This window comes from Anoplolepis gracilipes, chromosome 9 (assembly GCF_047496725.1).
Source record: "Anoplolepis gracilipes chromosome 9, ASM4749672v1, whole genome shotgun sequence".
Classification (NCBI taxonomy): domain Eukaryota; kingdom Metazoa; phylum Arthropoda; class Insecta; order Hymenoptera; family Formicidae; genus Anoplolepis; species Anoplolepis gracilipes.
In genome coordinates, this window is record NC_132978.1 from 8,195,808 (window position 1) to 8,223,398 (window position 27,591).

General features: G+C 36.1%; 2 protein-coding genes across 3 annotated transcripts in view; one reads left to right on the forward strand and one right to left on the reverse strand.

The window, feature by feature from the left end:
• The window catches only part of Crp (transcription factor cropped), a 137,586-nt gene extending 128,649 nt beyond the window's left edge, over window positions 1–8,937 (forward strand). Inside the window, exons 5-6 of the mRNA XM_072898780.1 lie at window positions 573–1,036; window positions 1,304–8,937. Of these exons, the coding sequence (XP_072754881.1) occupies window positions 573–1,036; window positions 1,304–1,676 (837 nt within the window). The 3' untranslated portion in view covers window positions 1,677–8,937. The remainder of the gene's footprint in view (window positions 1–572; window positions 1,037–1,303) is intronic.
• A 6,373-nt stretch (window positions 8,938–15,310) lies between these two features.
• The window catches only part of Sano (CABIT domain-containing protein serrano), a 128,801-nt gene continuing 116,520 nt past the window's right edge, over window positions 15,311–27,591 (reverse strand). For both annotated transcript variants that reach the window (XM_072898778.1, XM_072898779.1), the window contains exon 6: window positions 15,311–18,597. The gene's annotated coding sequence lies outside the window, so the exon portion shown is untranslated. The remainder of the gene's footprint in view (window positions 18,598–27,591) is intronic.

Genomic DNA, 27,591 nt, shown 5'->3' on the forward strand with positions numbered 1-27,591 from the left:
AAATCCAACAGTATGTTATATATAAAAAAATAGAGAGTAATTGACAAAATTAAAACAAAAATATAAAGATTAAATTATACGCGACAAATTGGATGGGTAATATGAAATTTTGCAAACGAAATTAAGTGGTAATAAAAAAAGAAGAAAAGAATGTAATAAAAACGTGATATACTGGCCTTAACTGAAATATCACAATCTATATGGAAACATGTTTAAATGGATTTTGGTTGCCGAGAGATTACCATCTGCATACGATGCAGAATATAATTCTACCGTGAACTCTCATTTGAACCCTCGAGGGTTTAAATGTTTCCAGGCGAAAAATATTGCAAACATTGTTTTAATTGCTTGAATAGAGATGCTTCTGATAACAGCCCGCGCGCGACACAACGAGCTACCATTTTTGTTATTTTTATCGAATCGATTTTTTCTTCTTTCTTTTTTTCCTTCAATAACGTTTTGTTTGCAAAACAATCGACATGTCTCCCTCTGCCTCGAACGAACAAATTACCAAAGCACAGGTTTTGCAACTACGATATCATAATAATTAGCGTAACTCCCTTCTGATACAGGTGATCGAGCACACGGACAATGTAATGGCGCAGGAAACGGAAGACGCTGTGGCTGCGTTGCAGGTAGTCTCGGTTATGGCTTTGCCGCCAGTAGGGTCTACTCAAACCGTGGAGACTTCAAGTCCGGACCCGAGCTCGCCGCCATTATCGCCGCAGCCGGCTGACATGGAAATAAAGCCGGAGGAGATAAAAGAGGAGGAATCTTGTCCAGGTAGTCCGAAACTCGTCACCTTTGCCCAGAATCAGGTGTTCACGACGATAGAGGAGCAGACAACTGCGGATTCCTTCTCTTCGTCGAGTCGCGTCACGTACGCCACGTCATCCTCTGCAGATTTCAAGAACACCTCGCCTCAGTATATCACCGCGAGTCCTAGTAGACCCTTCTCACCGGCCGCAGAGCCTCAACGACTTCCCAGCGCTTTAGAAGCGGCGATAAAGGCCGAGCCCAAAGTCGAGGTGGAGAGGTACGTCATATTATGTTTATTCTGCTTTAAATATATCACTGTTGTTTGTCTTCTGATCGTGATTTGAAACACAGAGAGTAAGAGAGTGATTCTGTAAATTAACATTAAAATAAGTTAGAAAATTTAGAGCTTAAACGTAAAGTCATAATGTAGGTTTATATTTTTCTATACTAAATTAAGATAATTAATTGTATAGATTCATTTTGTCAGTCCACAAAAACCTAAATGATATTTGATATTTGATAACGAGAGGTTTTGCTACTGCAGGTTGCCTTCTCCGTCGAACTCTTTGGACGACGGTATTCCGCAAGCGAGGCTGTACATCGCGAACACATCCCGGCAGAATCTGGAAACGATCGTCGAGGCGATACGTCATCTGGAGGGTGACCATCTATTCAGCGACGAGCCCGCGCAGGATGTGCCGTTGGCATTGACCAATAAACAGCAAACGATGGCGAACTCAACGTCGACGAAGCCCACGACGTCCTCCTCCCCTCCATCTTCCTCTTCGCCCTCGACGACGTCCGCCACGATAACATCCGCGAAGCAACGGATATTACACGCCGAACATTTCCTCCAGTTTCACACGCAACAGCAGACCCAACAGCGGCCGGGCGTGATCGTGGTGAAGCACTCGTGATCCAACAACGCGCTGCGTTCTGTGCACTGAACGATGTACTCGAAACGACGACGTATTCGTCTCCATCGCTCCACATCATCGCGGTTTATCACTCGAAAATGAGGAATCCTTTTTGACTGACTCGAAAGAGGGAAAGCGAGCGTTCGCGGAAATAGGTAGAGCAGGCAGTTATCATCGCGATCGTACATTGCATGCATTCTCTTCCGGTACGACGGAAAAAATACTCTCCGTCCGCCGTTAATCTCCAATCGTTACTGGAGATTTTTCATTCGGACTATATACTGCGAGAGGCACTTTATGTATGTTCCTACTACGTGCTTTGCTTGCCTTCGCCTTAATAAAAGTTGCTTAAGATGGAAATAATAATGCATTTGATTGCGATAGATTGAAATTTAGATAGAAGGAATAAAGTTTTAAATCACGGACATTGCGAAACAAATAGCGAAGGCAGAGCCAAGCTCGAAGCTTGACGAGCTTGAAGGATCCTCATCGTCGAGTCATTGAAACGAAACGTCGTTTTCCCATTTTTTTCTCATGTAAATACTAACAATTCCTTCCGATCATGTTTCCGACGATCGCCACGAGAGATCACTTTGAATCTCGAAGGGTTTCCCGCTCCCTCCCTGTTCCCAAAAGAAAGGTTCTCTTCCTTTCGCAAGAAAATTGCGAGATGCGAAGTGGACGTTTCTCGTTCTTCGTTTTACTAGATAGTACGTTTTTAGACTTAAGCGAGAACTACGTTGATAATATTCCTAGGCGGATAAGTCTGCGTACGCTGTATAATACATATATTACACATAAATATATTATTTGTAAAGAGTATAAAGTACATATATTTACGTTCTTTTTTTATATTGTTACGAAAATGAAAAAAATACAAGCTGAAAATGCGAGAAATGAGATATTGAGATATAACGACGCGTATATATGTTCTTTTGATGCTTATTACGGGGTTACACATACCACTGGACTGGGGCACGAAACAATTAAAAAATGAAATGGACTATCAAATAATGACAACAAGATTTAATCAAAATATATCCGCACGAAATGTTTAATGTTTGACACATATGTTAGAGAAACGCTACGGCAGAGCGGAACGGATTCCGGCCGGTATGGTCCTTGATACGCCGCCTCACGTGTAGGTCTGCGTAACTCCTGTCTACTATGTTCTCGCGTGTTATTAAAAACATGTGTCGCGGGTTGAAAGAAAAATTCCGTTTAATCTGTGCCAAATAAAATATCCCCAGAGAGTACCCAGATGTTTTGTTCCTTCATAGTAGACATAATGTACGTAAAGCGCGACGACGCCGGTCGGTACATCCAGTAGACCGAAAGCGTAGCGAGTTCACGATCGCTCGTCTCCTCCAACTTACTCGTCAATGCGATACGACGACCGGGGACCTTCATAAAGTAACTTTTCCCGGCCGTTATTCCCGTTGCGTCGCAGACCATTCTATTTAACAATCAGCGTTGATCAGCGCTAATTTGTTACAAGGGCCGAGAAGAAACCGGGACGGCGAAAAGCATTTCTATGCATTGAATAACGTCCTGTGTGATTCTCTTTGCTGTGAAACTTAACCCTGCCGCATACGATATATTGCGTACGAGGTTTTTCTACGCAACACACGGATTTCTTATAGCTTGCGAATACGAGACTAAGAGGCTTGGAATTACAATTTCTCGTGCCTTTCGAGGAGAGGAGCGATCGGTTTACGAGGAGGGTCGAATGATCGATCGACCGGCGCTAAGAGAAGAGAACCGTTACATTTTGTTTTTTCTTTCTTTTTTTTTCTTTCATTCATTCACACGCGTCTATATTGTGTATTATGTGCGTTAACTTTTTTTTTTCGTGTTACTTTTCTTTGTGCGTGTATCGTTTCATCGAGTGTTTGACGATTATGCAAGCGTTATCGCTCGCGAGTAATAGACTCATAGACCAATTTTTAATCGATTACATTATAGTACGGATCCTTTCGCCCGTAATTTACTATTATTACTGCTACTATTACTACTACTACTATTACTACTACTACTATTACTACTACTACTTTCTTTTCTACGATGAGGATAATTAATGTACGAGCGCGACATAAGCTTAAGGGTTTAATGCATAGAGGTATATATGCCTACGAGAAATTAATTTTAAGTACTCTTTAAATACATATAAGTAAGTTAGTGGACCTCTAAGCGAGGTAAGACGCGGTGGTAAGACACAGAATTACAATTAAGACCTTTAGTTAATCTTCTAGGAGTTAGGATAAACGTAGGAATTGTTTAGCCGAGTACGCAATTTGAAATACATCCAGGTTATTGTCTATCTGTATGATAAATGTGACGCTACTCCGTAACTGTATTGCGTGTATATAATACCTTTAGCGGATATCATCGCATAACACACGATCACCTAGCTGACGTACCACGATACTGAAATAGGATAATGTCGTAAGATGCGCCCTTCGTACCTTTCGTCGTCGTTCAATTCAAATTTTTTTTCGAACATATTTTTGCATTTTTTTTTTACGTACCATTGACGTTTTAATTTTTTTTTTTTTTTTTTTTTTTTTTTTTTTTTTTTTTTAACGAGAGTATGCATATAGCTGTAAGGACCGTATTAATTATCTGGACTAGAGAAAAAGAAATACATCGTTAAACGAAACAATTATTCCCGAAACGTACGAGAGGCGCCCTATGTAGGAGTTACGATTCTATCTTAGGCTTTCGATATTCGCGATGAAAGTGTGATCCCGCGTTTCCGAAGTCGCGGATCTCGAAGGTAATGTACAAAGCTCGATGTCGACGTTCATGCGAGGACGCACGAGGGCCTAAAATGAATAGAGAAATTCATTTTCGTTTCTGTCTTTCCCCCCTTTGAATCGTAGCAAAAGATTCATTATTTTCACGGGATAAGAAATTCTTTGTTAACAGAACAGTCGTCTTCTGCATTATATCGCGCTATATTTCTCGGTAACGAATATATATAATCGAGTGTATGTAAAAATACCGAGTGTAATGCGACGATGATTATTATTTACGTTTGACTAGGATGTCGAATCAATCGAAAAAAAAATCGCCGGGAAGATTTTCGAAGATACGAAAAAGGTCGTTGAGTGTTCCCCATATGCGAGTCCGATATACATACATGTCTCGTTTTCCCGTATATACATTTGATTTTAATAGTTTCGAAAATCTCGTGCGAATATCTTCGGCGCTTCCATGATACATACACATACACATAAACACACACTCACATATACACGAAAAATACAGATATATATTCACGTGTGTAACTATATACGCACGTATAAAGTATACGAGAATGCTGTACACGCGTACGCATTTAAGGAACCTATTGGTGATTCTCGAATTTTTCGCGATTGATTTTTTCTTCGTTAATTGTTTTGTTTCGCGGCACGTTTTATATTTTATTCCGCGTGTCGCCCTTGGTATTAGCGTGTCGCGATTTGCTTTCGGTGGGTGACAGAATGAGGAGAAAGAGAGAGAACCGAATTGCAGAAATTTCGAAACATCATTGCGCACGTGTCAGCGTGAACAAGATCGACGATATCACAGTGATGGTTTCATTGCAATGAATGTCATTTCAAAATTCTTTTTTATTCTAAATTAAATTATTTATTATTGAATCGAACGAATTCTCAATTTGTTTTTAGATTCATACATATTGATAGTATACTCGTGAGATAGGCAATGATTACAGGGAATATAAATTTAAAATTTCGCGGAGATAAATGCAAACTTATTCTTTTTAAGTCATTAAAAAATCATTTTGTGTTACGTATTTGTTATATATTATATTTTATGTTATACATACTATGTGTATTTTTTAATTTTAATATTTTCGAAATAATAATATAAGTCTATTACTGATGATAACGAAACAAATAATCACAATTATATATCTAAAGTTTTACATTAGATTTTAAATATATTAGATATTAGAGATATTTTTTAATACAAATCTTTCATTCACATTGAAAATTACACCTATAATATTATTGAATTATTCACTATCTGTGATAACTATTTTGCAACTATTGATACTACACTAACTTAAACGTGTTTTATTTTACATATTTCTTTGATGTTCTGTTAGTCACTAGCACTTTATACGCTCATTGAAAGTAAGTTTGAATTAAAATGTGATATTTGATCGCGCATGATATACGCTTGTCTATTATTTATAACTTAACAACAAGAACTTAATTATAAACGAGCAATTATAACTCAATTTTAGTTTACGAAGAATTTGCGGATTTATGAATAATGTCTCTGGCAATATCATATTTCAAAATATGCAGTAACTAATAAAATGTTGCGTAATCTTTTCTTTTTTATATAATGACGTCGTCTCTCTTATAGAAAGACTTGCTGCTGTTTAATTGAGATTTCGTTCGATTCTTATGTACAATCGGATTCATGCACAAAATCCCACACGCAATGTAGTATATGTGGCATACTGTCGTATTGTAAAATTTGCATGTTATTAATGATAAGTATACGTTAATACCGACTTCAAGAAAATTTTTTTACTGGCTGTCTTTTTAACTTTAATTAACTATAGTAATACAATTGAAGAGATCGAAAAAAATTACACAAAAAATACACAATTTTTACAGCAAAATTGCAAGAATTTGTAAAACTTTCACAAAATTGTAGTCTTTTTTTAATTTATTGCCACACATGCCTTATGGTGTAAGGAATTTTAGATATCGTCGACTCGTTTGCGCGAATTTCAAGGGTGATAACTCGAAACGTTATTCGAGCGGCGATTCATCCGTGAGAATACAATGCAACAATGCATGTGAAAAAAATCCCACGTAAAGCGAGATTGTAGTTAGCGATTCAGCCGCTCGAAAATTACGTTTCTTTAAAAAAAAAAAAAAAAAAAGAGAGAGAGAGAGAGAGCTATCACTGTCGCGGTGATACTCGATCGAAACGATCTTTTTTATCGTTGAATATATACATATAAAGTATAAAAAAATCTATATATATATATATATATACATATATATATATATAAATACAAAACACACAATGGCTCCTATAACTTCTCTACAGCTTCGTTGAGAGAAAGGCAAAAAAGAATAACAGTTCGCAAGATACGGTTTAGCTGTTAATGAAAGTTGCTGGTAGAGTAATCACATTGAGGGTAGTATGCGTACGAAAAGGGTAAAAAGGGAAACAACCGAATATTTCCGAGATTGCGAGCGAGAGCGTGGCTGTGCGAATCGCGCGTGCGATCACGAGAACGACGAAGAAATTTTTACCATTTAAGATTAAGCCGATTTGTACACGTCGTGGCAAATGGCGACTGAGAGTAGCGCCGAGATTAATCAATCGGCCGCCTCTGAAGGAAGGAAAATTGCAAACCATTTAATAACAAATTTAATTGTTATTGAAGGCGCTTTCGTTAGAAATGCGTAAGCTCTTCTTTCTTCAAAGACTTGAGGAAACTCAAACAATATGAAAGAGTTTAAAAGACGTTGAGCTAAACAAGATTAAAACGATATCTTTCAGATATCATTTTTCTCGAGATTGTTTCGAAATCTGGATAAAAATCTCTTTTATACGTCTTTGAATATTGTTTGCGTTATCCGAAGATGATCAACGTCATGTCTGTTTACTTTCTAGAACGCGGTGCATCGAAATTCGGCGACGTGAATGTTTCGCGAAATCGAGTAATTATTTTTTTAATTGGGTCAGCATCTCCTACTCTCTTTCGCCACAGGCCTGTCGAAATGTACATAACGTAAAAACCAGAAAACATTGGATTCCTGGCGGAAGAATGTACAACAGGGAGATAGTAGATAGGATAGATAGACTTGGTAGAGAGGGAAAAAGCGAGAGTAAAAGAGAGAACGGGAGAGTGCGAGAGAATGCTAGACAGATATGTAGATTGTGCGTATAAAATAGCGGAATTTGTAATATCGAGTAACGTAGATAGACAGAGATTCCAGAAGTCGTTTTCAAGAACAGAACTGAGTAGCGTGCGCGTCGCAGGCGCGTTTTTTTTCTTTTTTTTTTTTTTTTGCGAATGAGAGAAAAGAGAAGAATGAGCGTGAGAATGCGAAGAATGTAATTTGTAGTGCGCCGAAAAGATGTTTTCTTTTTTTTTTTTTCAAGTTTTGAAATACATTTCCTTTTTCTTCTTATTTTAAATGACGTTAAACTGTACTTTAAATCATATCGGTATATCCGTCATATCGGAGTATCCGTCGACTGAAGAATGATCCGAGTTCACGAGGCGCGTGGTAAACGAAGGCGTATAATAGCAATCATCAATATCACAAAAATCGAGAGATATGGAAAAGCTATTGAATAATCCATTTGTATTTCAAGATCCCTTTGATTCAGATTGAGAATGAATATTACAGGCATCTCAAAAATCTTTATGAAGCATGGAGCAGGCCGGAGATTAATTCCTATAAGAAAAAACAAGAAAAAAATGATCAAAAAATTAACGTTAGACGTTTGTTCGAATTTCTTCGCATATAAAATATTTCTGTCTCTTGTAACATTTATTTACGTACTTCTTAGATTTCTACAGTTGCGTTAAACGCTGTTTAATGTTAACTTTATGGTGAAAATATTGATCTAGATATGTATTTAGCCATCATTTCGAAGAGCGCCAAGCTTAATCACGAAGACTGAAAAGATATGTAACTAATTTTGTCCAGAGATAGAATTTTATTTCTGATAAAACTTGTGTCAAATCAAAGTAGTTTGTTTTTTTTCGCGATTTATTAAATTTTTCATAAATTATCTTAAACTGTTAATTGCACTGCAAGTATTTGTTGTTAACGAAATCTTCTGAAATACGTAATGCATTTTTCGATATTATATTATTCGAAGAATGTCGAGAAAATGTACCAATTATCGACTACGTACTAATGAAACGCTTTGCTCGAAAAGATTTGGATCAGCGAGAGAAAGATGCTCTCTTAATTTTTTTAAAAACATTAAAAACAATTCTAGCTCGAATAAGCGTAAGAAAAGCATAATGTTGACCAAATAAAAATCTATTAGACCTCGTCGTATAATGCAAGACCGATACGGAAGATTAATATGCTAGCAATGCGTCGCGTCGTGTGTAATAAATGGAAATTGTGTAAAATTGAAATATTTTCTAGAATGTAATTCAAGAACTTGAAAAAGCTATTTTAATCATTAATTAACAGTGTACGCGTTAGTACTTATTAACCGAAAAATTAATTCCAGTATTTGAACTAAAAAAAAAGAATATACAAAACAAGTAGACTAATTAATCATTAATACTTATAAATATGATATAAATAAATTTATAATATCGATCGTATTACAGACACGTGACGTATTGCTACAATTTTACAATTTCCATGCACCGTCCAGTTGAGTACGAAGAGAATGAAGAGACTTCCCAAAGATCACGTGGCTCCTTTAGAGACCATCTTTTTACACTGATAATAGTCAATTCGAATTAAAAAGTGTTCGATCGTCACCATTAAGATTTCAGTCGAGAAATCTGCTCGTTAGTATTTCATGATTTATGCAATACGTAAGATAACTCGACTAATTAGGCTCGAATCGTCGTTTGATCATGATCAGCGATCACAGATTTAATCGATGAGAATCCAATGATTGGTTACAATCGAATTCGCGAAAATTAGTTTCACTGAATTTTTCCAAAATTCTTCAAAAATATAAATTATACAGAAAAAGGGAGAATAATATTATGAGGATATTAAAACGATCAGATAAATCCAGCTGAAACGACCAGTCGAACGAACAGAGTCAAATCTTTTCACATCCATTACTCAAAGTTACTGTTATCTATGCAAATCGAAAAAGAGTTCCAAGGTTGCAAAGGTTTCACAGTGCAACAGTAGTCTAACTTTTTAAGAACTTGATATAAAAAAAAAGTAGTTTAATATATTTTTTCCAATTTTTTACCTTTTGCGGTCAATTTAGATTTTTAATTCTCAGATTGCATTTATTGTCGAATAAAGAAACTATATAGAAAATATACTTGTTGATCAATTTAAGAAGTACATGAATAAAAACTGATAGTAAACTAAGTAAAATGTTGGAATTACAGAAGAAAAGATACGTTTCTAAAAAGGAGTATCAAATGAGTAATGCATCGAATTGTTTCACGAGTTTTCTACAGTCACATATTTATCCAAACGAAAATATTCATCATTTCATCACTGAAAATGACCACACTAAATGAAGCAGTTCAGCTTTTCTATTACACGGAATGAGATAGCATCGTTCTCGTTAAAATAATGCGCTTTTTTCTACGTGTAGGCAACCGATAGTCCGATACGACACGAGCATCCTCGATCCTATACAGTATCGAGTATCTCTTTTTATGAACTGAAACACAGGAGAATAACTTCTCGAGACTGAAATACAAGAGAGCCGTGATACCGACAAGGGTACCGGTAAGCGCAATTAATTAATCGTAATAATAATAAAGAAAAAAAAAAAAAAAAAAGAAACTGAAACTCTGAACACACACGATTGAGAAAAAGAAGAATAAGCAAAAAGTTCCTCAAGAGTTCAAGAGCCGCGTTTGTTGCGTGCGTTCGCATTTCCGACAAACGCGATTTTACACGATGAAGCGAATGTCGTCCGCACGTGGTAAACGCCGCCTACACCACAAGAACAGACTGCCATTGAGTTTTGAGTGTGTACTCGTTTGTAATAAATAGTTATAATTGACCGAGAGAAAGAGAGAGAAAGAGCAAAACTGATATTTCTGAAGAAGCGAATGAAAGAAGAAGGGAGACGTATGTATGATCGAGTGTGTTGCGTGAATCAGTAATGGATTTATTGACAATGGTCTCATTACTCCCCTAAGTCGTTTTACAAATTCATAATTTGCTTCTCGAAAATATTTGTAATTACTAAATAAATAATCGTGAATTTTGGTACATGTAAAGAACAGTGTTATAATACTCGAAAAGGTAATTTTGATGATAAATTGTAAATTATAAAGCTTTTAATTATAAACTCGAAATGGACACGAATTAAAAGCATCAAAAAATTAAAAAAAAAAAAAAAAAGTAGAAATTAATGACTGAAGAAATATGACTTAATTATCTCGAATCTAATTATTACGGCACTTATTGTTAGTTCCGTTTTCATTTCGGGTCTTTAATTATCGCTCGCAATTTGGAGTTTTAAATCCGTCACCAGCGTAAATGCTGTTGTATTATTTGTGAAAGAAAAATGGGGGGCGACGCGCGTATAATCCTTCCGCGTATAAAGTCTTTTTGGGCTGTAAAATTTAGATCTTTCCACCGCGGGAGAGAACGAGTTGTTCCTTGACGATGGTCAGAGACGACGCAGCAGTGTATAAATTGCTATAGGATTATGCAGATCGAACGTCCCGATAAAAGGATTATTCGAGACCGGAGACGATGCGAGATTATGAGTGTGCGTTAACGAGTTTGGCTGACTTGGCATTTATTCGAGAAGATCCTGAGAACGGAATCGATAATACAAATGAGAGGGGAGAAGGGAAAAATATAATTCTCTGTGATGTATTTCCATGATTTAATTATATGTATGTAATTATGATTATCTTTACGCGGATTTACGCGATTAATTAATATTATTTGCGAATATGTAAATTTGCATCGTGCAAGTATCAATATTAAGTAGCGTGTAAGATAAAACGCGTATAGCGCGATCGAATATTGCCGAGAGGCTGTCCGTATCCTAGATATTAGAATCACGCGCGAGAGATCGTACAAATCGTATAATTTATTGCGACTACGAATACGAAATCGTTAATCGTTTCTGTGTCGAAAAATCGAAATGATGTAACGTCGGAAAAAGAAAAAAAAAAAAAAAAACGAAGCGACGTTCGGCAAAACTATGTTTTCGCGCGTGAGGATATAGCTCACTTTTTATTCGCATTATTTATTTATATGTAATGGGCGAGTAAGAATATTGCGATTGACTTTTGACAAGTATATTCGACGCAAATGTATGAACGTGCAAGAATTTAATCTATAATGAATTTTTTCGCAGAGAACGCAGATACGCAAATACTCGCTCATTTATCAGTATCTAATATCGATGTAAAAAAAATTTAATTATCTCATTGTGCGGAGAAACGCGTGTAATATAATTACACACATATAAATTTTATTGAAAAAAAGTTTATGCGCGAAAGGAAAAAAATTAGAGTAACAAAGAATAATTAGTAAAGGTTTCAAATAGTTTAATTATCTTATATTTCTGCTTTACCTCTTTATGCTTGTCTTTAAGAATCAAAAGCACGAATACCCCAAGGAATAAACAATCTTGTGTCGATCATCGGTCAATATTTTAGCTATTTAGAAATAATAACCAGAATTAAAGAGGACTATAAACGGAGATATCAAAAAGCCTGGAGTGTCATGAAACAATCGGAAAAGCGATAGAAAGATTAAGTAATTATTATAGAGTGCCGAGAGGGAAAAGATAAAATGAGAAAGAGAGTGCGTCGATTTTGCGAATGAGAGTGCGAGAGAGATTTTTGTCGATTAAGCTCCGTAAAATAATAAGAACGCCGATCGCAACGCGACGACTCGAGCGAATCCCGGAGAAATGCTCGTTAATATTTGTGCCGATGACGGGGACGATCCGTATAATTCGTTCGGGTCGGCGGATAGCGTTAAGAACTATGATTACTGTCGTACGAGAAATAGAAGGGAGATATCGGAAGCGGCTGGAAAAAGCGGAGATTTCGTGCTAAGGCGACTAAAGGCGTTCGAGAGCTCGAACCGGGAACTCGAAACCACGGAGGAAATCGAATTAATATTATACAGGGCGTCCCATAAACCAAGGCATATTCCTTGGAATCGTTGTTTTCTCAAGAGAGATTTGAATAACGAAAAGCTTAATAAATAATTAGCGATTGAAAATGAAAAGTTTTTCGCAAAATAAATTTCGAAAGATAAAAATAAGCAACAAAAAATATATTAAATTAATTTAATCTATCAATGTTTATAATTCGATATATCATTAAAGATTAGTAAATTATAGGAAAGTATAAAAATGAATAAGCTCTTATGATATATTTCGGCCAAACAAAAATCTTATGGAATTGAAATTGGCCGAAAAAGCTGTGATTAAAAGGATACCCGATGGTTCGGCGACACCCTGTATTGTAAGACTTCTTACGAGAAAATACGCGAAAATACCTGAAATTATTCGGTATTTATTCGGCTCTTATCTGCAATTTCTATCAATCGGTATCTTGCCACGCATAATTATTCTGAAAGAAAAATGAAAACAAAGACGTTTATTGTGCGCGACGTGTCGATTACTTTGACTCGAAATCATGTTTGAGAGATTAGAACAGAAACACGACTTTGTTACTTTTGCAGACCATCAAAGAATCTCGTATGTCTGTCTGTGAACCGCTTACTATGCAAATGTGCTGCAATATAATATACATATACGGTAAAAATAATAGTAATTATAATTAGAAAACAATCTATTTGAGAAATTATTTGAAAAATCATTATAGAGAGAGAAATAATTAATTATCTCTATATAACTGAAAGATATTAGGATGCTTTATCTGCCTTTGATTGATCATAAATAAAAACTGATTTTAAATTGAAATAGAGAATCGGTGAATGCAATTTTGTCCTCCAGAAAATGAGATGTTGCGGCGCATTAATAGCATTGTTGATAGCGAGATTACTTTAGTCGGGCAAAAGAGAGCGAATGAGTGAACATAAGATAGAGAGAGAGAGAGAGAGAGGGAGAGAGAAAGAGAGAGAGAGAGAGAAAGAAAGAGAGAAAGAAAATGGGAGAATGTGAAAATGCGTTAGATAGAGATATGTAAAAGAGCGAAATGTCTTAGAGCTAATGGAATTCCTCTGCGCGAATGCACGGAACGCGCTAACACAAGCAGCCACCTCCGAACGAGAAGTCTTCAATACCATTTGCATATTGCTTTTTATTGTTACACGAACATTATAACGATACATTACATAAAGAAAAAGGAATATTACAGCGGTACGCATATACGATTAAAAAAAAAAGATGAGTTCCACGACGTGGCAGCAACGATCGCGCGGACAAGTTTCCGATATAGTTTGCGATAATTTCCTTTTTTTGCGCGAAATTTTCAAGAAAGCATGTCGTTTTTAAAACCATACAATTTCGACAATCTATCTTATTCTCATAGCGAAGCTAACAGATCACTCATTCTCGCTCTTATCACTGGAAAGACTTGCTAAATCACTGGAAATTATCCACGATTCATTTGCAGAGATATAATTATATTCACTACAAAGGACTTTTCCGCACGATCAGAATATTTCTGACGTCCTGGAACACATACAATACTTTAGATACTACGCGTTACGTTTTTGTATTTACAAAGAAAAAAATCTACGAGATAGGAAACGGACTTGCTTTTCCCTCTTTTCTACTATTTTGTATATTACCAAATAATCGTTAATTAGAGAAGTTATTATGACTAGTGTTTCGTTATTTTAATCAACAAGATTTTATTAAGTGAAATACACAACGAGGGCAAGCGATTGCTTGCCGTCGTTTTCACAACGATGCGGCTTGATTTATGCGTTTGTGTTGTTACTTTTATTTACGTGATTGTTTTGATTGGCATATGTGTATTCGTCAACAAAAGTGGGAGATCGACGTTTATGACCAATACTTCTTCCTCATTTTTTACTCATTAAAAGAACTTTAGTTAGTTTATATGTTGGACAAATAATATTTTTATAACTTGAAACGAATGTCTGCCAGCATTTATTCTATTCATATGCAAAACCACATTGATTCAAAGTTTAATAAACGTGATCTTCCGCGGACAACGATATCTTTTTTTTATATATTTATGAATCAAGCGGCATCGTTTCTAAATATCATTATCGTTATATGATAAAATATAATAAACCTCGCAAATCTGTCGACGTTGGAAAGCAATTGATTGGTTCCTTGGAAATTAAAGAACCAAGAGATTGCGCCAAGAGAAGTACAAATTATTAAAAAAAAAAAAAAAAAGAAAAGATGAATAAAAAATGATTACTGCGAAAAAATCAATCATTCGAAGATGAGATAATGCGACCAATAATGAAAGAGGTGTAATATTTGACTTTAGTTTCATCGCTTTTCATTCATTGTCTTTGATTATATTATTGCTTGTAACATTAATTCGAGAACCTTGAATACAAAAAAGTAATAAATCATGTTATCCGCTGTTTCGTCCCCCTTGTATAAAACCCTACCTGTGATATACGAATAAAGTAAATTGGATTTCGATCCGAGCGATTTTTATGCGACAGTATATTTTCAACAGATAGTTATGTAATTTTTCATTGGCGATATTATTGATAATTTTAGCAAAATATTTATTTCGAGTCTTTTTTCTTTTGGATTTTCTCACAAAATTTTGAAATTTTTCTATTCCAGAAGAATTTATGTCGATAACAAACGATAGTATTATCCAGATATAAAAACATATAAGTTTTATATATAAAAATTTTATTGTTTATATTTAATTTATATTGTTTAATTTCAAAAGATTATAAGATATAATATATAAGAGTAAATATAATGAAGGAAAATTTTTATTTTTTTTCACGAGAGGATAGGTAAAACTGGATCGAAGAAATATAAGTAAAATACAGCAGATTATTTCATTGTGATTTTTATTGAAACACTCTTTAGGGTATATAAGCTATCCTAGGTAAGCATTAAAGAAAGTATAAAAAAATGAACAACTGTTTATGGAATCACAAAGTGTGGATGTCTGCTCTTCTTACAATCATTATAAACGTACTTTAACGTGCATACAGGAAGGCACAACGATCCTCGACCCTTACGCGCTGAGTATTTCGCCGCGAGAACGTGGCTGACGATGTTGAGAAACGATATCGATCAGCTGATCGTGCAATTATTCCGTAAATCCATTCGTTTTAGTCGCACCTTCTGCATCTCGCGTAACGAAGGGGCGGCTAAAACACGATCAGAGTTCGCGTTATTCCAAGGTAGTCACTCGCACGGAGATCCATTGACATTCAATGCCCTAAGGAATTAGAAAACTAATTTTTAGTTTCACGCGTAAATTGCATAATATCGCTTTTTACAAGCTAAAGATTCTTCTTCCGGTGCTCGTCGTCTTGGCAAAATTACACTCTCCGAGAACATCAACATACGAAATAAGCGTATCCACACACTTATAACACACAGAGTTCTGTCGTAAAGGGGACCGAGTGCCTTCTATACAAAAATTCGCGATATTTTATTACGCGATATAATATTCATGATAATATAGAATTTATACTTTGTATTATAAATCTAAAAGCTTATTGTACACTTGTAATATAGCTAGTTCATTGTAACGCGAACGCATTCTAATTATTTAATTATTATTTTCATTCAGCTCGTAATTCTTTCTCTAAGAAGCCACTTGTTTTCGACTGTTTTTCTCTTTACAAAGAATTTTTGTTATTTTTACTGATTTTGAATTTTTACTTTTTTTAACTGAAGAATATCCGTCGATTTTTTTTTTATAAATAATTTAGTATATTATATAAGTATAATTATAACACCTTTCTTTCTTTCTACGAGTAATTTTCGTAATTATTGCGCTTCTTTAGGATATTGAAGAAAAAAAAATGATATCGTCTGTGAATAAGGCCACCCAGTGCAACGAGGTGCTATTTTCATATTCAATTATATAACAAGACTAAAACTTATTCTATTATCTGCTTAACGTATATATTTAAATAATAATCACAAAAATGAGACCAAGGTCCAAACATGTCCTTTGGTCGGGACCATCAACTGAAAGGCGGTCTCGCACCTGGTTTTCAATGTGAGTTTATTTGTTTTATTTGTTTTCATCCACAATCGCACAGGTGATATTTTCATCGATGGCTTCTCTCTACATTGGGATAAAAGTAAGTGCAGTATATATAATTTTATATATTGCGAATAAGATGTTGTCAATTTCCGAAAAATTACTAATATACAGTGATATAAGATTAAAAAATCGAAATTCTCAAAAATAAGAAAATCGAAAGTCTCTCTGATGTATAAAATGGAAAATAACTGAGCGCTCAGATTGTAGAAGATATTTCCAGATTGTTTTATTAATTATTTTGGAACAATGCTATAGAAAAGCATAATTTTCGTTCTTGTTTTTATCTTGACGTATTTTAGCATCAAATAAAAAACGTTTTAGCATCCAATTAAATTCATCAATATTTTATTATTTTTTTCTGTCAAATAAAGATTATTGTAAATTTTTGCTTTATTATCAAGATAACATAAAATCACGATAAAATTTATTTCTCTGTAATATTGAAATCGGAGTGTATAGATTACGAGCATTCAGCTTAAATTCAAGTTAGGTATATGATCACAAGTACAGGTAAGGCAGTATTGCAAAGTTTTCATAGCTTGCGCCAACAAACGATCAACGCAAAACAGAGTCGATTCGTCGTCTCGACGATGCAAAAGTATAAAAAAAATAATAATAATAAAAACATAGCAATAACTGTAGATAGACACTTCGCTAATGGAATATAAAAGTAACTTACGCTTAGAGTATCCTAATAATAAAGTAGAGTATAAAGTATGACTTAAGTACAACCACAAAACTTGGTCATTATTATGGCATTCGTATCCTTAACTATGCGGCCCATTAGATCGCGTCTGCTCTCTGACGACGCGTCTCTTTATAAAAAGAATCTACTACTTGCGTACGGAGGTGATGATTGTCGTGATACGCATATCTGCGTTTCTTGTGGTTCTCCGAAAAACGCACGATTACAATATGTAGATTCGACTCCCCTTTTCGTGACTTTTCAATTTCCATCTTCAACCGATAACAAAGAGTAACGAGAGTATGGCTCGGCAATAAATTAAGCTTTCTCTATCTTTCATGTATGCTGCGTGTGTAAGATTGAAAAATCAACGATATCAATATTATATCATTCATATTATAATATCACGTATTATCGAAGATTGTATTTTATCAATAAAGAAAATTTTAAGTCTCGATAAGTTTTTCGATAATAAATCTAAACTTTATTTATTTAGCAAATAAATAAAGTTTTATTTTATTCGAGATATTAGGTTTTTTATCTAATTTGACCATTGACGGAGAAATTTATATCGTTGGACTGTAGATATTTTGTTAATACTTTTTCATATTTTTTACAAAATTTAAAAAAATCCTTTTATTTCTAGTGAAACAAGATTAAAACAAGACAAATAACACATAAGACAACGATGCATTTTCATCGTAGATTTTAAGTCTCGAGTCCATTATCTAACACAGAAATATTTACATCATCATTTTTCATAAAAAAATTAAAAATTTAAGAACAAATTGTTTTTATATAAAGATAATTATAGATTAAAATAGACCAGTAGATCAGATATTTGGAGTCGTAGAAAATATTCGCTTCCATTATTCTTTGCCCTTGCATCTACCGATCTCAATACTCTTTGAAACACGGCGTTGTCTTTTTTTCTTACGAGAGCATTATAGTAATTCACATTTCTGTTCGTACCTGAACATATCTCTCCTTTCGCTGCGTCGCTATTTTTGATTATTCCGCTTATCGTTAATCGACGATCACAGGAAGTACGCGGTGTTAATCAGGCTTTTGGGTCCTTTATATGTATTGTGTACGTGTATGTTAAGTATGTGAATGCATATAGATCATGTGTATATGTGTACATACATGTGTCGAACGACGAGTTTGAATGGCTTTCGCGATTGCGATTTAATTTAACGCTGAAAGAATGGCGAAATACTCCCCGTTTTTCTGTCTTCCTTCCTCCTTGAATTCTTGCTGCAAATTTTGATTAATCAAACGACGTCGGAAATTTTTGTGGCTCTTTGCCTTCTTCAGCCCTTTGTCGGTCGAATCTGTAAGCAGAGGTAAAATAACACATACATTACATTTAAATTATAATTACAATTATTGTAATTAATATAACTAAATGAAGATTCTCATATGAAATATTTAGAATAATAGAAAGTTAAATTCATAATTTGTAAACTCAGCTTTTAAATATAAAATCATATATAAATTATTTATTTGGATTTAATTCACTCTCTTTTTGTGAATATGTCAACGATATTTTCATTAATTTAACCTAGTCTATAAAATATTTTTTGACAAAAAAAAAAATGTTTATGTTAATTGGAAGAATTTTATGTATTTAGGCGTTTATAAGTACTATCAGGATACATTTCGTGGCGTATGTGAATCCGCGTCGTTGGGAAACATGAAACTTCACAGACTTTATTCCCCTTTTCAATCTTGATCGCTGATGAACAGCTATCGTAGTAATGAAATACGATATACGCGCGTTGTGTTACTTGATGAATAAATAGAAATTATACTCTGATATTTTTTAATCGTTAATTGAAAGTGTCGCGCTTCGGCGATAACTTAGGTTCGTATTTGTAGATAATACTTGAATTTCTCTCGACTTAAGAGCATATAAGAGACGAATGAGATATTCAAAATTTTATCCTTAAGATGCAGACGGTTGAATAATCATATTCTTCTAATTAAAAATCAACTAAGACTATATTCAACTGAGAAAAAACGACTACTCATATAAAATGTAGCTTGAAATTTAAGATACCTATTATTAAACTAGAAATAAGAATATATTTTTAATATTGAACATTTCGATATAACGCAATGATAAACCTTTATTTCTCGCGATTTATTCATTTATTATTTCAAGAATTAAAGCGACAAAGATAAAAATTTTAAATTATTATTGCGTTGCGATCTTTACGGATAATAATGATTTCTCTTCGAACAACGCTTGAAATCAAATACATGTATGTATGTATTTTTACTTGCAAATTAGTCGCGTGATATTTCAAGTTCGTTTTGACAAGCAGTTTGATTGAAATCGATTTTGGATTGATTGGGCCTGATAAGGGCAGAGTAATCATCTTTGTTTAATTTCGTCTTGTTTTTTGTCTCGTATGATATCGCTATATCATGTCTTTACATGCAGATAGTCCCAAATATCTCGACGTTCTTTTTCATTATATTTTAAAAAAGACATATACATATGCCTTGATGCGAAAAGTCGGAGCGAATACGATTCATATGGATTTTATCCACGGTACAAAGTATACGCTTCCCTTTAAATGTATCGGTTTTTAATACGCGAATGATTAGTCTCCGCGAGTGATATTACAAATTTGCTTCGATAAGTGGTTCGACTTGAATCCATTAAAATTCAATCGATTGGTCGATAAGGACAGGGATTGTCTTCCGTTCTCCAGCGCAATCAATCACGGCGTATCAATCTTTATAATTGAAATATAGTGAGATAACTTAATTCTATATCGCTCATGTGCATTAGCTATTGACCTACGATTAAGCGGTTCTGGGAAAGTGCGCTACAAGAGAATTTGGCTCCGCGCGGCAATTACACGCTCCCCGTTAAAATTAGCGGCCTAATTGGGAAAGTAGCGTGATTGCTCGCTGTTAAACAACCGGCGAGGCCGTGGCTATTCTATGTTGAGGCCTCGGCCGGATACCACGACGCGTACCAATAATTTGACGTAATTTAATAAACGCGACCCAGCTCTCTCGTGTGCGCGCGCGGGGTCGTGCGACTGTTATTACCGACAGTTTGATCGTATCTCGGTAGTGCGTAATGATGATGCACCTAGTCACTGGCGTATAGTAGCGGCTCGATCATCGGTCATGCAAATTGGCGATGCAGAATGCGGCGGATCCCCATCGCCGATTCCCTCGCGATGCATCGCACTGTGTGCATACTGGTTTAGAAAACAGTGTATCGGCATTAAGCTCGCGATAGTTATTTGTACACCGGTAATTTGTTATATTTATTAAGTTGCTTCTTCGATTCCTTCTATGAATCCATAATATTCGGAAAAAAGGCAAAAAATCATTCTCAAGACCAAAAAGAAAGTCTACACCATTAAATGTTTATATATGTATTTACACTTGTTTTTTAAGATTATTTAAAACATTGTTTAATGCAAGTCAAATTTTGAACAATTGAATAATATATATGCCACTCAATAATTATTATTATCATAAATACGAAATTTTTTTAAGTCCGAACAATCTTCAATCGCAAAATTCATATTTCTCTGTTGGTTTTTTTTTACGCGCGAGTCAATGTTACATATAACGCATAAATCGAATATTATTTCAAATGTCTGTAAAATATTCGAATGTCATGCGGATGTAAAACGAGGCCATAAATTTTGGGACCGAAAACAACACGACATCCGAAACCACAAAATATGATAATCACGGTCGCGGTTACGAACACAAGTGATTCCATAACTGCGCAGATAAAAAAATAATCTCCCAGTTAGTGGGTTAACGTCCTCGGGGCCTAACGGGCCGCGTAGGCGAACGTTAAACGTCGAGAACGTCGGGGACGATATCGGCACGCTTTTTCATTACAGAATGTGAATTTTATTTAATGTTACTACCCAAGTATTTAAAGTACTACCTTAAATCTTCGGGACTTAATAATTAGTCTGAAGGCTCATAATTCTTTGACCGCGCGTGGATCTTAAAAGAGGTCAGAGTCGACAACGCTTCGAGAGTGTTGAGAAATTCCGGAATAATAAGAAAATTAAACGCACAATTTTTACATACATACAGAGGGATATAAAAAATATATAATTTTATAAACAAAGTTTTGAAATATTCTTGAAAAAATTGAGTCTTGACTAAATAAATTTACTGAAAATCTTATTGTATACATATCTCTAAATTATAATAGCAGTTCGACGATAAGAAATGAAAAGAAATTAAAAAAAAAAAAAAAAAAATTAAAAAAATAATATACTATTTTTAAAGAAATAAATAAGAACTCTTAACATTTCTATTTATAAATTGCATGGAGATTTTGGATAATTTATTGCTGGAACTGATTGAGAGCATGCAAAGCAATTTCGATGCGTGAGAAAAAGCATGACAAAAAATACGTGCCCATGTTTCGAGGTTGAGAGTTTCGTCTCGGGCAGCAATTAAGCACGCCGATAAATATTATCCAACGCGTGCGCACGAGCGAGTGAAAACCGAGCGGGAGGGAACCAGCCCGCCCTTACTGTCTTATAATATAGCCTCGAGCGTTGTTTATCACTCCCTTCGCCACGTTGCAATTACGCGCATCGCCGTAAAAGACTTTGCGCATATGTGATCGTAAAAAGTGAGGAGTTTTCGCCAAGGTCCGCCACAGCGGCGGCAATACTGGTGGTGGTGATGATCATCGATTTAATTCGAGGTAATTTATAATTGGCTACGGAACTCGTTTGCGAGAGAACGGACGCAGAGAGCATCCCTTTGTTTGTTCTGCGGAGGAGCGACGCGACGTCTCGCAGCGTTCAGACGGCATTTCGCGAATTTTTCTCAACGTAAGCAACACGCCGATCCGACGATCCGGCACGCATCGCCCGCGGTATCTCTACTCGGGATCGATCCGAGCTTGAGATCCTGTTGCGAAACCCACCCGTACCGTCACGTCGGTATTCCTCGAAAATTGCTTTGCTTATTAACGGGCGCTCCGCTTTGCCTCATACATCAAAATTTTAGTGGTCGCGTAATAAATATGTGTGAATTCCTTTTATTTTACATATCTACATAAAATGATAGTAGAGTGCATAAAATATCAATGTAATAAAAACAAGAAATACTTTAAAAGCTTAAACACTTTACTGGCGTATTCGTTTCTCCAAAAAATTTTTGCAAGAAACCAACTCTTGTCTCGCGGCAGATCCAATTATCTTTCCGAGATGACAATGATGAATTACGTCTATTACGGGCGATTATAAAAGTTATCCAGTGAAAGCCTGCGATAATTAATACCGTTTGATTATGGGATAATAATTAGCTTGCACTACGCGCTAAAATTCGCGCTGGAATCGCGCAATTGCGCGATGATGCAAGCGGATAGTAGCATGCAGCTCCACCAACGTCATCGTTGCATAGAACTTTCGTTCGCCGATCTTCTCGAGCGAAACCAACTCCATGTTCGTGTGTTAAAGCAGCAACTTTGTTTCAGGTCTTCAATTGTGTCTCATTTTCTCGCCTTGTTTCACCGATCTTCTTAAAAATCTAAAAAGATATTTAATTCAATAAAAATAGTATTCAGTCTCATTCTTGAAATTTCTCATTTTGATTACACGTTTTCACAAAGTAGAGTCTCCGAGAAATGATTATCTTCAGGCTGCAAAGAGCTCACCATCTTCTAGCTGAAAGGAAGGAAAGCGAAGTGGTCGCAACATTGTCGTACGAAGACCCGAGGCGGGCACGTTGCGGATATGTCGTCTATTTGCATCAACGTTGCGGCGAAGGTCGCAGTTAATCGACCGGCGGCGGTTATGCATTCGCGGCTGGTGCGCACGGCCGCAGCAGACGGGAAAGTCAAGCCAACGACTGCAATAATTGCAGCCTACCATTTCCGTTTCGAACGAAAGCTCGCCCAAGTGGAGCCGCGGTATTTTGCCACGCTCGACTTGCGAGTCTGGAGCTTGGAAACCCAGTGAACTCGTTGCGCGCGCCGCGTCCATTCGAGTCCAATCGCGTTCCACGAGTGACACAAATCTTTGCAATCAGAATCAGAGATTTTAGGTAGAAGCAAGAATGCGGTAAAGTTCTCTACCAGAACGTACTCAAATCTTGTAAACAAATTTTCTGGAAAATTCTCTCTCTGCTCTTTCAGATATTTTTATTCAAAATTCCAGCTAAAGAGAATGTTTTATTTTTTTGGCGCAACTTTCTCTAAAATAAGATTTTTTTATTGTATATGCATTTTCTCTTATGCTTTTCACTCATACGAAAGAAAAACACAGAGTCACTTAACTTTCATGTGCTAGATTTGCAAATGTAGCGAAAAAACCTAAATAGTTGTTTGTAAGATAAACACTTTTCACTTGCGTAACATTTTTATTTTTTTATCGCTAAGATTACAATAGAAATTACAAAGAATATATATATTTTATATTGTAATTTTAGCGATAAAAAAATTAAAATGTTACGCAAGTGAAAAGTGTTCATCTTACAAACAACTATTTAGGGTTTTCCGCTACATTTGCAAATCTAGCACTTGAAAGTTAAGTGACTCTGTGTTTTTCTTTCATATGAGTGAAAAGCACAAGAGAAAATGCATATATATATATATATATATATATTTACTGCATCAGTTATCAATATTTAGTTAAGACATTGAATATATTACAATATAAGAGCAAAATTATCAGAGAGAATTTTTAAAAAAATTTTTCGAGTACAATTTCATGAAAATTCTTTGATTTTCCAGTTTTCCATGTTTTTCCTGGGCATTCTTGTCCCCGAAAGTTAACGCAATATAATAAATAGAAACGCAAATGCATCTACTTAAAATCCATGTATGAAACAAAATTAAAAATGCGTGTAATTATATCCGATCAATCTAGCATGCTGTTACATTTTTAGGGCAAGATACTTTCACGAGTGCGCATAAAGGAAATTATTATACCGTTCTTTTAAGAGTCAATCTCCGCAATAAGAATGATATCGTATCGATACAAGTATCGATAAGATTATCCTAAGCGCGTATAGAGAGACGAACGTCCTGCCGTTTTCAAGTCAACGTCTGACGGCCGCCCATCGGAAAGGGATTTACCGTTCGCCGGGAGGATAATCGCGACGGGGAACGAAACACGTTAGGGATAATGCGCCTGTGTTGCGCGGGGCCATGGCAAAAACGCGGAAAAATCCGTTATGGATAAGAAGCGGGCTCAACAAGCCTAGATTAATATGAGGAAGAAGCGTGTTCCTGTCTCGGGCGTCGAACGTCAGCGAAAGACTCGAGCGCGTCATCGGCTACGGTAACTAAAAACGAGTTTCAGAGAGCCCAGGGATCTCTTACAATCATTCCTTCCCCAGAAGTCGCGAGTTTAAGCCCCGAGCGACGGGCTACCAATTTCATTCGAACGTATCAGACGCTCCTACTACTAAATCGCACAATCAATAGAAACATATTATTGTTAGTTCGCGGAATAGACAGAAGCACTTTGAGAGCTCAAAGCATAGATGAAAATCGCTATAAACGTTGAAGAGATCGATTTTCAATTATATTTTTCATCACAAATCTGTATATATTTCTAAATATTAAAGACGCAAAATTAATCGAATTTCGCATAATGCATTGCATTTTGCGTCAATTGTATATGTATGTCCGCTGATGAATTGGTATTAAAAAGGAAGCAAGCATATAAAAATACGTTTGAAACGTCCTGTATCTACATCGATTTTCTTATCACGAATATCTCGCGGAAATGCTGACGGAGAAACATTTCCGCGGTTCCGCATGCGGCTGAAAAATATCCGAGAGAAAGTAGCCTAGAGCTTGGCGATCGCGAGGCTCGGTCGATTATCGATGGCGGTGTATCATTAATTGTTTGCAACGAGGAACAATACCCTGGCTACCTCTTATCATCCGGCCTTATCGGACGCGCGGACGATTAATCGATTGTTTTGATCGATCGGTATTTTCCGTGGCGGCGAGCGGTTCGCGAGCGCGCGAACCGTCAATTAATCGATCGACCGATTAACTACCCTCGAAAGAGAGAGGGAGAGAGGAAGAGAGAAAGAATATCTGAACGTCTTGGGGATTATTCCCGTACTATCACATGGCGTCCGATTGTACTGTTCCCGAATCGTTCCGATCCATCGCTCATCTCGTGCCGTTGCCTCCAGGCTAACCGCCACACGGCGGACTTTGCCGTAGCGCTCGTTTCTGTCCTACGGGTTTTGCTGTACCGAGAGAGAGAGAGAGAGAGAGAGAGAGGAGCTTAACCGCTCTTTTCGTTTCGTTACATCGCCGAACGAGCCGCTGTAACGTCGCGCCGTGAATATCATACGCGATTACGTTTTATTGAACACGCGCGCGGCGCGATGTTCATCATCGGCGCGACGTTCATTGGTGGAACCAAGGGCGAATGAGCCCCCCTTTGCGATGAAAATGATTTTAACGACGGATACTTTGATATTTTACGAATTTTTGACAATTAAGTTAATACTCTCTCTGTGCGTGCAAAAAATTTCAATTATTCATCTTGGATAAAATTATATACCCGCGTATCGAGTTGTACTCTTTCTACAATGTCTGTTGCTTTGCGACGTCTCTTCTTTGCTTTAACGATGCCATTGACTTCGAAGGTCGATTGCTGGAACTAGAGGGAAAGATAATGTCGAGCACTATACGAGTTTTCTCTGATATGGCGTTTAAAGGCATGTAATGCACGCATTCGATAAAAAAAAAAAAAAAAAAAAAAAAAAAAAACGCATCGTGAGCACATATAACACACTTATGGGAAATGGCATGTTTCCTCTTCAAACGTTATAGAGCCATTCGAAACTTTGTAACAAATCATAATTACATGCGAGACGCTCCATTACAATTTTTGTCGCGCCGCAACTGATTCAACACACAGCGTGTAATGGTGTTTGTCCGCGCTCGAGCATTACACGACCGGACAAAAATCGTTATTGCCGCGGTTAATTGCTATACGACGAGTGTGCAGAAAGTAACGATCGCCAGACCGGTATCGCGATTACTTCCCTGCGAGGTATTTCGCTCTCTGTCTCTCTTTTTTTTTTTTCTTTTGGCGCATATAAAGTCCGCTCGCTCAGAGAGCCGCGACCAAGTTATCCGCGCTTAGAATCGCGCGTGTAGAGGCCCTTCAGGCCTGAAATCGTCGTTTAATCGGTTCATCCGTGATTCGCGGAAATAAATAATATACGCGTTACACATTTCTTTATCTCTCTCTCTCTCTCTGAAATAGAGCCCTGCAGGCTCGAGCGATGCAGGTCTTGTCGTTGCGCCGAGAGTGCATCGCGAAATAAGGCGCGTTTACGTCTCACGGAAGACGGACGGATCGTTTTTCCCAGGCGTGCACTCCCGTTATCGTTATCCTCTCTCACGTTCGGACAGATCGTGGAACGCCGATCGCCGGTTAGATCTACGATGCAAAATACCGCGGATAGTCGCCCGTCGAGAGAGTCAATTGTGGTCCGCCGAGTCCCGCCGCGAGAGTTAAATGTTAAGGCGCAGGACTCTCGCTCGCTTAGCAGAGGAAATGGAGTACTCCGGTGACGTTCGCAATTTAGTGGTCGACATTACGCCTGTATTATCTTAATTCGCTATTGAGCGCGGAGGCTATATAGAGTGAGAGTGAAAGAGAAAGATACTATTGATGCATATCTTTATATCCTTGTAATTTATCTTTATATTCTTACAGCTTAGCTGTTTCTTTGCACATTTCATACATTTATTTTTTTTAATACCATTTCACACACGTAAATATATTTTAGTTTTGAAGAAAAAATCATACCTATATATTGCGAGCAAACAGAATTGAATAGAAAAAATTCTGAGAAATAGAATATCAATAGTGACATATGAAAGTATACATTCGTTAAATTCAACGAATCAAACGATCGAGTTGCACCTTTTTTTTCTCGATGTTAAAAAGATGTACTAACGGTATATTGCTTGTCTTTTTCTCATTTTTTTCTTCCGTACTCGTTTTCTCTCATGCTCGATATGCGTTTGCCTTCCACGCGTATAACTGTAACATCGAATAAAGAATTCTATCCATACGCATACGACCTGCCAGATGTAAGAATAGACTATGCAGATGATATGCAGATCAACTTTCAAAGTGACTCGAGGGACTTTGTCGATAATGTTCCTGGCAGATATATAGAGAGAAGTGATTTCTTTCTGACTGTGTAATTTTATTTCAATTCACGACAATCATTATTCTTCTTGAAATATTACTGTCTTATAATTTAATTTATTACTATTTTTATATATTGTATATTCTATTAGAATTATTTTAATAAATTTAGTA